This window comes from Eptesicus fuscus, chromosome 14, assembly GCF_027574615.1.
Source record: "Eptesicus fuscus isolate TK198812 chromosome 14, DD_ASM_mEF_20220401, whole genome shotgun sequence".
NCBI lineage: Eukaryota > Metazoa > Chordata > Mammalia > Chiroptera > Vespertilionidae > Eptesicus > Eptesicus fuscus.
The window spans coordinates 59,222,460-59,237,015 of record NC_072486.1 but is presented as its reverse complement, the minus strand read 5'-3'; the positions used below and the strand labels follow the sequence as shown (position 1 = coordinate 59,237,015).

At 37.5% G+C, this 14,556-nt stretch overlaps 1 protein-coding gene across 1 annotated transcript in view; it reads left to right on the top strand.

The window, feature by feature from the left end:
* Window positions 1-14,556, top strand: part of EXOC4 (exocyst complex component 4) — a 737,356-nt gene that overhangs the window by 94,393 nt on the left and 628,407 nt on the right. Inside the window, exon 6 of the mRNA XM_008150517.3 lies at window positions 2,906-3,149. Within this exon, the coding sequence (XP_008148739.2) occupies window positions 2,906-3,149 (244 nt within the window). The remainder of the gene's footprint in view (window positions 1-2,905; window positions 3,150-14,556) is intronic.

The following is a 14,556-nucleotide window of genomic DNA, read 5'->3' as shown; positions in this document are numbered from 1 at the left end:
GTCTAATAAAAAACAATTGGGGCCAGTAGGATTTTAGTAGAAATAATTGTTTAAAGGACATGAGAGTCTTTTATTATTTAGCACTGTTCTACCGGTGAAAGTCTTTAAAACCAGGTTCAAGAAATCCTCACTTAAGACACTCAAAGCAAAAATATCGCAGATAAGAAATTGGAAAAGGGAGTAAGGTGTTTCTGTTTTTTAAAGTGTTCTAAAACCCACACATTGAGTGCATATTACAGCAATATAGATACAAGGGAATGATTTGGGGGTGTGGTAGTTTAGAAATATGTACATTTTGTTCTAATTGTGCTGTGAGTCCTTACTGAATTTCAGCTAAATTATTTTGTACAAGGCTTTTTCATAAAGTACCAATAACTCTATCTGACATCACAGGGTTTTTGTGATTATTAGACTAGTCTTCATGGTTGATTATATTATCCTTTTAAATTGCCTTTTAATTTTCAGCTGATGTAAGTGAAATAGATACTATAAATTAATTAATATTGGATCTGTTCCATGTTTATGCTCTAGGAGATTTCAGGAGACAAGCAGATAGATAAGATTCTAAACAAATGTGCCATTTGGGGCGGTGGCATTTTAATATTCATACCTTGCTTATTTGTTATTTTTAATAGGCTATCTATTATATTAATGTGCATGTAAGTAGCTATATGCCACGTAATGTAGGCCCTTATTGACTTAAACTACATTTATCTCATCACCAATCACTCTTGCGGAATGTGGCTGTAATTTTCAGGTGGCCCTTTGCATGGTCCTTTTGTTACTTATAGATCCTCTTTTATGAAGATCATTTTGTCTCAGCTAAATTTCTATTACATTTTTTCTGCCTGAAGTTCTGCTTATCTTTTCGCTTCATTTCCCCCTCTAACAGGTTGAATTTAGATAGTCCCTTGGCTGCTAAATACTTTTCTCTTTTTGCTTTTGAGGTTGGTCTTGAAGGATGGAATAATTTTGTGGCCTGAGGTGTCTAGCTCTTTGTGTATAAAACAAAACCTGCGACTAAAATGTGTATTCTTGAAATGTCACTTTTGGAAATATCAATGACTTTTTTGATTTGCCTTCAGAATTGATTGGCATGTGATCTTTAGAGGCTTACAGCTTCTTGGTTCTACTTCCAGTTTACTAGTATTAAAAAACTTAAATTTAAATACCATATCATCACATGCCCTCTATTCTGTGAGGAAAACCACATGCGTTTGGTTGTTATTTATGTTCTTCTCTCTCTTTATGGATTTTAGGGGTCTGTTGAATCTAAGTAAGACAACAGCATCAGGGATAAATATGCAGAGGACTTACTTTAGATTAAGGTTGTATAAGTAATTATATCATTAAATACCTTTGGTTTATATTTATGTGCATTTTATGAATTAGGAGCAAGACACGGGACTGAGGAGAATAGCCTACTTGTCATCTGGAGTAGAGGTTTTAGGAAATGTACTTAGTGGTTACAAGGACTTACTCCATATACTGAGTATTTTCATTTAGGGAATGAAGTGAACAGGTTTCAGTGCATTCCAGTAGTGCCGAACAGCCCAGACTGCACTTGTTGTGTAGTTGAGCTTGAATCTACTAAAGAAGAATGTATGCATCTTTCAGAATAGCACCTATTTTAAAAATGATGCAGTTGTTTTGAGGAGTGGAGGACAGGGGAGGATGGGGAAACTTTATTAGGGTCCATATTTAAGTTTGTCTTCACTTTTGCTTTGTCTGTCCTAATCCAGCCACTTGTAAAATTAGAGAATTATTTTTAGGCCAGAAGCTTTCAACATGTGCTTCTTTTTTCTTTTGGCAATAGTGCTGGCTCTGAAATCATAGGAGACGCTTTGTGTATATGTGTATTCGCTTGAGGGAAGGAAGGGCCTATAGATTTCAGCAGATAACAAATCTCAGATTCCAGTCCCACCTGCTTCCCAAGTTCTCACAGGGTTAAGAACACTGTGCCAGATGTTTCTTCCATTTCAAAACCAGGTAGCTTGGATGAAAGCTGTAGTCTAAAGATCTAGAGAGACTACTGACATATATAGTTAGTTCTCAGAAAACCTACATGTATTAGCAAAGCAGTCTTCAGTAGATAATAATCTTATGCTAGACATACCCTCAAAGTTTTGTCTCACTTGCATGCATTATTTTTCCTTTACTTTATTCATCTCTTTTATAATTTGTTATAATTTAATCTTACTTACCTCTTCTTCATGTATTTATAAATGTCTTTATATCAAGCTACTTATCTCTTCTAACTAATAAATAGGAATTTGAAACTATGGTCTGTCTCTTTAGAATTCTCATGCCAAATGTGACATTTTATAAACAGTGAATGCTTAATAAATGTCACAAACTGACTGACTCATTCTGGAAGTGGTAGTCTATGGAAACTTCCCATGGAGATTTGCTTTCTTGCTGTTAATTGTTTCTATCTCTTATTACTAACCAATTGGGATGGATTGAGGAATGTACTGTTTTGTGTGATTCTTACTTACTATGTAAATATAATTTAATTACAAATATAATTGAAAAATCTCTATTTTTTAAAAAAAATTTTAAATTGATTTTTAGAGAGAGAAGAAGGGAGAGGAGAGAGAGAGAGAGAGAGAGAGAGAGAGAGAGAGAGAGAGAGAGAGAAAGAAACATCAATGTGAGAGCAAAACTTCCATTGGCTGCCTACTGCACATCCCCTACCGGGGATCCAGTCTGCAACCTGGGCATATGCCTTGACTGGGAAAGGAACTGGCAACCTTTCAGTGCATGGGACAATGCTCAACCAACTGAGCCACACCAGCCAGAGCTTCTCTGATTCTTTAAGGGAGCAATCAAAGCAGTGAATCCATGTGTCAGACCCATTGTGTTTTTGAACTTTGTGATGGAACCTGTGTTTATTTTTTTACAGTGAGGGAGATAAACCTACAGGACATCAAGGAGGATTTGGACTTGGATCCAGAGGAGAACAGCACCCTTTTTATGGGCATCCTCATCAAGGGGCTTGCCAAACTGAAGAAGATCCCGGAGACAGTTAAGGCCATCAAAGAACGCTTGGAGCAGGAGCTCCAACAGATTGTGAAGAGGTCTACAACCCAGGTGGCGGACAGTAGCTATCAGAGGGGAGAGAACCTCACTGCGGACAACCAACCAAGGTAGATGGGGTGGAGTTCGTGTGTTTGATAGCTATTATACCTTTTCCAGGGTGGGAGGTAAGTAATTATCTTCTTTTGATGTTATTTCTTGAACTTGGGATACTATAGTTCATACAAACTCAATTGGTGAAAACAGCTTGAATAGGTATAATTCAGCTGGCTTTTTTTTTTTTTTTTTTTTTTTTCCCAGCTGGCTTTTGACATAGTTGCGAAGTTTCAAAGCATTTTGTTCAGAGGCAAATGAAAAAATACAGCAATTATTAGATATTTACTAAGTATTAAGCAGAATTCAAGGCAATTTGTATATATTATGTCATTAAGTATCACTGCAGATTTATTAACTACTTATTAGCCATAATTTACAGTTAGGGAAATGGGCCTCAAAGATTAAGTAATTAGTCAAGGTCACAGAGCAAGTGACTCATCTTGGAGTTGAATGCAAGGCCATGGTCCTTCTTGTCCTATGTTTTGCCCTCTAATATGTGTATATTTGTTAGTAGGCAAGTCAGTCACAGGAATTATTGTATCTATTGAAAACAACTAATTGGATTTGGATTTCATACTTCTTGTTTCATAAGGGGAAAACTGAAACTGGGCTCTGATCCAAACTCTGTCTTGACTGTCAGGCACTGAGAGAGCACGTCTGTCAAACCAGAGTCTAGGGCACAGCAGACTAATGCCATCTGATGGTGGGACCAGAGCTTTGAAACGGAGGCTTTCCTAGAAAATCCAGGATCCACTCTGTTCTCCTCCTCCTCTGCTTTTACCCCGAACTCTCCACATATACCAGACATGGACAAGGCAGGGATTTGCATGGGGGGAAACTACAGTTTCATCTGAGAGCACAGGGCACAGCAAGGCATGTCTTCTGAGTTCAAATAATGTGAGTTTCTGGGAAGGCATCAGAGTCTTGTTGACATGCTGTTAAGGAAATTCTGCTGTTTGTTAGGGCTTAATTTTTTTCTTTAAAGAAGATAAATTTTAAGGGAAATAATAATAGATCACTTAGTATAGAATTTCCCAGATTTACTTTAAATTTTTTTGGAAAAATAATGTATGCTGTTTTCATTTTTATATTCTTTTATGTATCTAAATAACATTAATTTTAATTATACTTTAAAATTTCAACATTAATTCCCTTGTAAGCTTCATTCAAAAGTACAGTTGTTGAAGAAACCGTCCTTCACCCCTCCCCTGCCATAGAATATTTCAGAGTACATGTGATGAGCTTGGGTTTGGCAGTTGAGCAGACCTGACTAAGGAGAATAACACCTGCTTCATAGGGTTGCTGGCATTACAGGAGGAGATATGGTTAGACTTTAGTAGGGAGTGCCAGTAACTGTATTGGTGTATATTAATACACACATTTATTTATTCTTGTTTCTTTCCTCAACTTCATGTTCTTTGATCACTCACAGTGTGACCCAAAGATGTGGGACTGGTTCTGAATTGAATTTTTCTTTGTTGCCTGGTGCCTGGATTTCCTTGATGACCTTTTGCCTCCTTATTAATGAACACTCCGGAATTCCGGCTCTCTATGCCCTGTTGCTGCAAGTCCCTAGATGAATACGCTGAACTTTCATAGGGAAATAACATGACTGTAGTATATATTGGAAATAAAACGAAAGGGCACGGATCAATAACTTTGCTGCAGATCTCATTACAGTGCCCTTAAAAGCAATGTGTCTTTCAAAGGATTTTGACCTCTTCCTCTTCTGTTCCCTAAGCCCCTTGCAGAATTCACGAGTGGAAATTGCAGCAGTAGAGGTGGAAATTCAGCATACTGCCCTGGAGATAATAAATGTTTCTCTATGAGGAATGAGTCAGCAAGAGGTTTTTTCCCTTCTCTAAGTTTTGTTTTTGTCAATATTTTAAGGGCTTATGTAGGCAGGATATACTGGACAGTAGCAAGTGAACAACCAAGCTATCTAAAATATGATCTCATTTTATAAAATGTACAAAATTTTGGGCCCAAAATTTTTGGGATAAAATAGTACAGAGAAAGCCAATATTTGGGGTGAACAACTTAAAAAAAGTAAATTCAATTTATTGGGATGACATTGGTTGATAAAATGATATAGGTTTCAAGTGTTCAGTTCTTTTAAAAAATGTATTTTTATTGATTTCAGAGAAGAAGAGAGAGAGAAAGAGATAGAAATATCAATGATGAAAGAGAATCATTGATCGGCTGTCTCCTGCACACCCCACAATGGGGATCGAACCCATAAACTGGGCATGTGCCCTGACTGGGTATTGAACTGTGACCTCTTGGTTCACAGGTTGGTGCTCAACCACTGAGCCGTGCAGCTGGACTCACGTGTTCAGCTCTGTAACACATCATCTATATTTTGCATTGTGTTTACCACCCAAAGTCAAATCTTCCTTCGCCACATTTGACTCCTTTACCCTGTACTACCTCCTCCCCAACCCTACTTCCTTTCCCTCTGATAGTGAACCACTTTTTGAAGATCAAAATTAAATTCTTGGGCTGGCACTCCCAATGACTGATGATTTTGAGCTTGTCTGTGAGCTATCAAATGCTTTATAACGTCTCAAGAATTAGCTTGGACTGTCAAATTACAGTGGGAAGGCTGGGGAGTGTTGGGGGGTGGCGGGGGTGGCGGGGGGGGGGAAAGAGATCAACCAAAGGACTTGTATACATGCATATATGCACAACCAATGGACACAAGACACTGGGGGGGTGGAATGAGGGCATGTGACGGGGTAGGGGAGGCTGGGGAAGGTCTATGGGGGGAAAAAAGGAGATATATGTACTACTATATGTAATACTTTAAACAATAAAATAAAATTAAAAAAAAAAGAATTACCTTGGAAACATCATTGAAAAGTGATGATTTGCATTGCTGCTTCTTAGAGGTTTAGAATTTGAGAAAGGATAGTGTCAGATTATCCCTTGAAGCTTGCATGGTACTTTGTGTTCATCGAATTTTATTGGGAGGTGTTAGTTAGTGGCATTTAGAGAGCAGTAAAGTCACAATATTTTGCATAATTTTTTTTCCCATTACATCCAAGGACTCTAAGCCAAAGGTATAAGAATCTGTTTATGGAAAATTGAAGCATAGCCAAAAAGAACCATGATCCTTTCTTCTCCAGCATGCATATTTTCTCCCTCCCAAGTGGGGAAAAAAAAAAGACTATTAGAAATCATTAGCATATAAATGCTACTCTGAGGCAAGATACCATTTCTGTAACTTTTTCTAAAAGTTTCATTGTTTAATATCATCCTATTAAATATATTCTGGTTGCGAAGCATTGCAGGCTTGTTTTCATTTGTTTTTATGTAGAGAATTAATGTTGCGTGCTACTTTGCTAGAAAAGTAGAAGGAACCAAGCTAGAATTCTGTCTTTTTTTCACTTCCTGCAGAGCCTGTATACTTTCACAGCCAGTTTTTTTTTAAAAAAACCACTTCAATGATCTACTTATTATTTTATTTTATTTTTGACCCCCAAGCTATCTAAACTAAAATTCCCAAAATATCTGCTGTCTCTTTATAGGAGAAATATTTTGTCATTCATAATCTATCTAGTGTCTATAAACCTCTACTTACTATTAAAGGAAAATACTCAACTACTATTGTTGCCATCTTGATAAACATTAGGGGAACATGTGCTTTGCCAGTCTCCCAGGACCACCAGCTACCCATCCTGTCCTCAGAAAGGCAGGCAGTGTCTTCAATTTCAGGTCTCCAACTCCTGCTGCCTAATCATTGATTCTTTCCCCAAATCTAGCTCATGAGCATTTTCACATCATTTTTGTTTTAAAGAAGCTAGAAGAAGGTCTCTAATAAGAAAGCATGAAGAAAACACAGAAGAAATAAAATCTCCTCAAAGGTGCCATATCTTGTCAAGAATAGGAAATAGAAAAGAATGTGGGAAAAGAATGATTGGCATGTGTGAGGCTACTACATCATCTATTTGAAAATGGTCCTGTTTAAATGGCAAGACAAAATTCATCGCAGGGGGAGGTGCTGGAGGCCTGTTCCACTTTGGCAAAACTGTTGGTCTTGAAGAAGGCAAAAAGGGTTGAAAGAGTTGGAGCCATGGCTGCCCAAGAAATCTTTTTCCTTTTCAGAAGGAAACCATTTTGCAGTGTTCCTTGATCTCTCTTATGAATGAAGGAAGATTTTGTCTGATAAAAAAGTAGAGAACGTTGCAAGTTCTGTGCTCACTGTCATATTGAAGGAAGGTTCATGGAAAACATAGGGAGGAATATACTTTAACGTTAAAAATAGTTGTGTTTAGATAGTGAGATTGTATGTTTTATTTTCTACTCTATTTTGCAGCTGTTAAGTTATAGGGAAAATAAATTCCTTATTCAAGAATTAATTTGAACTATTACTCAAGTTATTTTAATGAGAAGAAGTCATGAAAAGTGAAAATGTGCCCTGGCTGGGTGGCTCAGTTGGTTAGAGTGTTGTCCTGGGCACCAAAAGGTTGCAGGCTTGATTCCTGGTCAGGGCACATGTCCAGGTTGTGGGTTTGATCCCCATTTGGGTGCTTATGAGAGGCAACCAGTCGATGTTTCTCTTTCACATCAATGTTTCTCTCTCCCTTTCTCTCTCTCTCTCTCTCAAATCAATAAACATATCCTCAGGTGAGGATTAAAAATTAATAATAATAAAATAAAAAGAATAAATTTTTATTATTAAGAAAATGAATAATAATAAAAATAATAATAAAAAAGAAAAAGCCTATTGGGGGTATTAGTATGGAAAATGTAATATCTGCTTGCAGAGCATTACATTACTTTTTATGATTATTTTCTGACTGCTCCTAGAATGGAAGCTTCAAGAGAAGAGAGAAGTAGTTTGCCTTGTTCAGCACCATGTCTCCAGAATGTAGCCCACCTGACCCATAATAAATATTTGTTGCATGAAAGAATGACTTTCACATAGATTGTATATCTATCTGCCATGGATCAAAAATTGTATCAAACATAAGGTCTCTGCCCTTATTGAGTTTAAAGTCTAGAAGGGGAAAAAAGGCATTAATTAGTGAACTCTGAGATAAGTTTATTAGTACAAATTGTTTTATGTATTATAAAGGAGAAACAAAGTATGCCATGAGAGCATATAACCATAGGGGCTTCAGCTGGTCTGGGTAGGTTTTTTTTTAAATAATAATAAACTAGTGATTATTGAGCTCCATTTATCTGATAGCACCTACCAGTGAACTAGCCATTTTTCTAGTACATCAGTCTTTTTATTGATTTGTAGGAACTCTCTATATATTAAGACAATTAGTTCTTAGGTATTTGTATTGCAGTTTTCCCCCAGTTTTCCTTTTGACTTTATGATGTCTGACCATTAAAATTTTATTTTTTATTTTTATGAAGCTATATTTCTCAATGTTTTCTTTTACGTCTTCTAGGTTTTGTTCAAACTTTGGACTTCCTCACTCTTAGATTATAAAAACTTTCCAAACTTTCTTCTAGTACATTCTTAATATTTTTGATACATCTGGAATATTAAGGAATGGCTACATTACTTTCAAACAGATATAGCACTTATGACATTGTATTGCAATGGACTGTGTGGACTCCTTTTATTTCTGCCTCCTGTATGTCTGTCATGTAATTGATTGTCAGTGTAAGCTAAGTGAGTGCTGAGTAATTCTAATACTGAATCATCTACTTTATAGTCATGTTTTTTGTTTTTTCCCCCAGGGTTGTTATTTGCCTCATTTCCTGTTTTTATTTTTTCCCCTGTTTTTTCAGTGTAAGAAGACTGTAGATCTGTGGAAAGATATTTTTGCTCTAAAAATTGAAAAAAATATTTTAAAGTTCAGAATCCAGAACTCAGAAGGGTATACTTACAAAGGGGAGGCTTACAAAGTGGTTTCATCTATGAGAAAGTCTAAAGAAACAGGCACCAATGTTAGTTTTGTAGTACAAATAGAGTGTTTATGAAAAGAGAAATAAGTGAGATATTTTTCATGATTTCTTTAGAGATATGGCTAGAGTTGGGCATTTGTTTCTTTTTCAAATATGTAGCATTTTTTCATCTTCTCTGTCTCTATTAGTTACTCTTCTTCTAAATATCTGAAATGTAGGATTTTGTAGACTTGGTCATTTTATTTTACAGAAAAGTCATTTAAGAGCAGCTTTGAAGCCAGGTCAAGCACTTGTCTCTGGGACTTCTGGTAGCCATTCCCAAGCACTGCATGTTGTACCTGGACATACTTAGAATCAGGAAGGGCCTCGATGTGATTTCGATGAGTGGTTAATTTGAATCAAAGCAAGCAAGAAGCAAGTAAATTTGCCTTCAGTGATTATGATTCCATTTGATTAAATCTCTAGTTTTGATTACAGGTATCAGTGAGAACATGCTTTAAATGCACCCAACTATTAAATACTGAAGGATATGAATAGAATGAACCAGAGACATATAGAAGAAATTTCACTGTTCCTCAGCTAGACTATACCCCCTGCAGCTTTACTGAAATATTTTTAGAACAAATGGGAGGATTTAATTCTTTACATATGGGACTTATTGCACCAGTTGTTAACTAAAATATACAATTCATTATCATGGAAGGTAGTAATGATCCCAAGTCTATGTACTCTCTAATAGGTCTACATAAATTAATGGATGATGACCTCATAATATGTCAGGTGAGTTAGTAAAGGCAGTAATGTCTATAGCTCTTTTGTAAATGTGAAGTTGCACAGCTGTCCTTCTGACTGTATATTGCCCTTTGGTTATAGTCTCTAGAGGAAGGGGGCTTGGCTAAATGGGCCAGAGGTCTTAATATTACATTTATTTTATTTATTTAGGATACAACGTTTCCTTTAATTATTTTTTGGGAGAAGGGATTCCACACTTATACTCAGTTTAGAGAAACATTTTTATCAGTACAGGTCTTTTCTTAAACACTTATCATGCCATTGATGCATGGGGAAGGGTCCCAGCAGCTCAGGCTCCTCTCCATTGGTTCTCACAAAGTGAGCTTCCCTGTGTAGAGCAGACAGATGCTTCAGTGGAAACCAGGTAATTTCTCTTGGGCCATTTCTGATTGTATCTCAGCTCTTAGAGTGCTTTATATGCTCCATCTGTACACTAATTCTCTTGGCAAGAAGCTTGCCCTTAACTTGTTTGTTCATAACAGTGCCCACCACATGCTGGGTGACACTGGAGACTCTTCCAGTTTTGCCGTGGTAACATTGTAGGGCATTTCTTTTCCAACAGTGCCCATTCATTCCTTTGATGCCCACAGTGCCACCTTTCTTGTAGATTCGCATGTGTGTGGCCAAAGGAACAACTCCATGTTTTCTAAGAGGCCTGCAGAACATATGGCGGGTGCCTCTCCTCTCTCCCTTGGTGTTAGGCATTTTGGCGAATTATTGGAAGATGGCGGTCCTGCTACATTTCTTCCTTTTTTAAAAAAAGCTCACCTGAGGTTATGTATGTATGTTTGTTTATTTATTTATTTATTTAATTAATTGATTTTATTTTTTTTAGAGAGAGAGAGAGAGAGAGGAAAGTGGGGAAGGGAGAGAGAGCAAGAGAAACATTGATGTGTGAGAGAAACATCAATCCGGGGATCAAACCCACAACCTAGGTAGGTATGTGTCCTGATTGGGAATCGACCCCAAAATGTTTTGGTGCCTGGGACAATGCTCCAACCAACTGAGCGAGCTGGCCAGCACTCAATATTACATTTCTTCAATCTTTGTTTTATATTTGTCAGAGTAAAAAAAAGAAACCTGCTTTTGATTTCTCTTGTTTTACATACGACAGCAGGTTCAAATTAGAGATTGAACCAGTTAAGGGAACAATAGATCAAATCTATTGCATGGGTTATTATTGATACCATTATTTGCGTGTCAACCTTCATGCTGCATCGAAGCCCACTTCTGTATTTGGCAGATAGTGGGAGCTGCCTTAGGTCTTGTCATTCATTTTGTGTACTTGTTGGTGTCATAATACAAAAGGTAGTCTGAGCTCAAACTGACACTGTATCGTTTTCATTGTGGAAACACACAAACACACACTTGTGTCAAATGAAATTTTCATCCTGATTTAGGAATGGGCACATATTAAATGCCCAAGAAATTTAATGAGTAAATAAATGAGTAAAATATGCAAATAAGATAATTTTTAATGAGAAGACTCTGTTGATTTTTTTAAAAACCTCAGCATTGCTTACTGTGTTGGGGGTGTGTGGGGTGGGACTAAGGATCAGCCCCACCAAAGTCACTTGAGAATTAGAAATGCAACCCTGTGGGGAGGGATGGTTGAATTGGGATTTTTGGGTGCAGGGCCCACAGGAATATATGGTTGAGATTATTTTTATGTATGCGCAAGTTTGCAAACACTCTTTATAACATCACAGACATCACAGAGTTTGCAGTTTTGTAGCATTTATGCTTTGCAAAGCAGTCTGCCATCTGGTGTCTCAGCTGAGTGAGCCTCACTCCTGGCCTCATCACAGGTAGGGGCATTATTATTAATCCCAGATTTACCCAGGGAAATGTGAAAGCTGAAATAATTTGACAGCTCACAAAGCTTGGTGGCAGTGGAATTAAGAGTAGAAGTTGTTTCTTTCCACCATGTAAGTTTGCTTTCTGGCTCATGTAAAAATGACATTCCTGACTCATTTCCTGGGCTCGATTTCCTCTGGACAAGGGTACAATCTGCACTGATATATTCATTCTCCCACCCACACCCCCCAATGTGATCAATGGCAGGCCTCTCCAAGATAGCTGGAGTAGCTGGACATGTTAAGAAGTCTGATCAGCAGCCACAGAGTAAATGGATCTTAATTATTAATTAGTTCACCTGAGAATCAAACTGATGACTTAGATTCCTACATGATTCCCCAAGAAATCTTATACATTCTTGTACTAAAACTAATATACAACTAAGTAATAAGAATATTCCCCTAAATTCTTAACTTTTGTTATCTCTAAGAAGTGGATTTATGAATAATTTTTCTAACGTTGCATATGAGGAAATACTATTTTTGGAATGGAGGAAAGCCTCTCCCCCACCACCCTTTATTGACATATAATTGACATATAACATTGTGAAAGTTTAAGGTGTACAGTGTATTAACTTGATACCTTTACATATTGCAAAATGATTACCACCATAGGATTAGCTAACACCTGCATTACGTCACATGATTACCATTTCTTTTCTGTGGTGAGAATATTTAAGATCTCTCTAAGCAACTTTAAGTATATAATACAGTATTACTAACTATAACCAACCACTATGCTATTCATTAGATCTCCAGAACTTATTCATCATAGAGTTGGAAGTTGGTACTCTCTGTCCACCACCTCCCCATTTCCTCCACTCCCCTAGTCCCTAGCAACCGCCATTCTTCTTTTTTTTTTAGATTCCACATCTAAGGGATGTAAGTGTTTGTCTTTCTCTGACCTATATAAGTGTTTGTCTTTCTGTGACCTATTTCACTTAAGCATAATGCCCTCTTGGTCATAAACAGTAGCACATTGTTCTTTCTCAAGGCTGAATCATATTACATTATATACGGTTCTAGAGACCCAGTGCACAAAATTTGTGCACGGGTAGGTCCCTAGTTGCTGCTGGCAGCCGGCCGGGGCCTGCCTTTGTTCTGTGCTGCCTCTGGTGGTCAGCGCACATTATAGCGAGTGATTGAACTCCTGGTTGGTTGAACACCCGAGGGGACACTTTGCATATTAGGCTTTTATATATAGACTAGTAGCCCATTTGCAGGAAGAATCCTGCAAGCCGCCACTGCGGCCGCAGCCGCTGCCGCTGCTGTTGCGCTGCGGCTGCCGTGCCTGCACCCGCGGGCCGCTGCCGCCCGCCCCGCTCCGCCCAGGCTTTTCCTCTGGCAGCCACCTTGCTTTCCGCTTTTCCTTCCTCTTCCTTCTAAGTTGTCTTCAGTCTTCACTCCTCCCTCCCTCCGTGTATGCAAATTAACTGCCATCTCGGTTGGGTAATTTACATACTCGCCCTGATTGGCGGGTGGGCGTGGCTTTGGCTGGTGGGCGTGGCTTGGGCATAGCGAAGGTGTGGTCAATTTGCATATTACTATTTTATTAGGTAGGCTATGCCACATGTTCGTTACCCATTCCTCTGTTGATGGACACTTAGGTTGTTTTTTTATTTTGGCTATTGTAAGCAGTGAACATGGGAGGGCAGATAACTCTTTTGAGATCCTGTTGTTATTGCCTTTGGATGTACACCAGAAGTGGGATTACTAGATCATTTAATAGTTCTGTTTTTACTTTTTTGAGGAAGCTCCATACTATTTTTCATATTGGTTGCACCGGTTTACATTTCTACCTAACAGTGCACAAGGTATCCTTGTTTCTTGGCTTTGATGATAGCCATTCTAATGTGTGAGGTGATATCTCATTGTGATTTTAATTTGTATTTCTCTGATGATTAGTATGTTGGCCATCTTCTCATTTACCTTTGGCCATTTTTATGTCTTCTTTGGAAAAATGTCTGTTTCAGTTCCTCTGTTACTTAAAAATTGGATTGTGATGTTTTTTGTTTGTTTTTGATTTGTGTTAGTATTTTATATATTGGATTATTAACCCCTTATCGGATATATGATTTGCAAATATATTCTCACATTCCATAGGTTGCTTTTCATTTTGTTGATGGGTTTCTTTTGCTCTGCAAAGCTTTTTAATTTGATATAGTCCCACTCATTTGTTTTTTATTTTGTTACTTTTGCTTTTGTTGTCAAATCTAAAATATTGTTGCCAAAACTGATATCAAGTAGATTACCCCTATGTTTTCTTCTCAGATTTTATGGTTTCAGCTCTTATATTCAAGTCTTTAATTCATTTTGAGTTGATTTTGTATATGGTGTAAGAATAATGGTCGAGTTTCAGTCTTTTGCATGTGGTTGTCCAGTTTTCCCAATGCCTTTTATTACAGGGATTATGGCAAGGCTGATGAAAGAATGATACTAAAACTTTAGTTAAAAGAAAGGGGGCCTGGGTTTATTGTGTAATTGTAGTCATTAATTTGCTACACGTTAGAGTGGGAAATTCATTTGCAGTCATCCCTCCAGAATTCAGGAGAGGCTGATTTGGCCAGCAGGGAAGGGACAGAGGAAGGAAATGACTGGAGCCAGGACCCAATTTAGTCTTCCTTTTATTTTTACTGTGTTTCAGTCTATGCTGCTAATAGTTTTTTCCTGTTCTTTTCATAGTGCAGATGGAGAGTTAGTCAGCACTTCTCAAATAGTAACTTCTTTTCACATGAAGATTGTTATTAATAAGTGGTGGAACTTATTTCTACCCCTTAATAGTAGGCATTAGATAACCTTAATGATGTCTTGTTTGAAATGAAAAATACTAGCTTAGCTACGCTTATTAGGAAAATGTGTATGTGAGATATAGGCATGTAACACTAAGAACATTTTGGTATGAAAT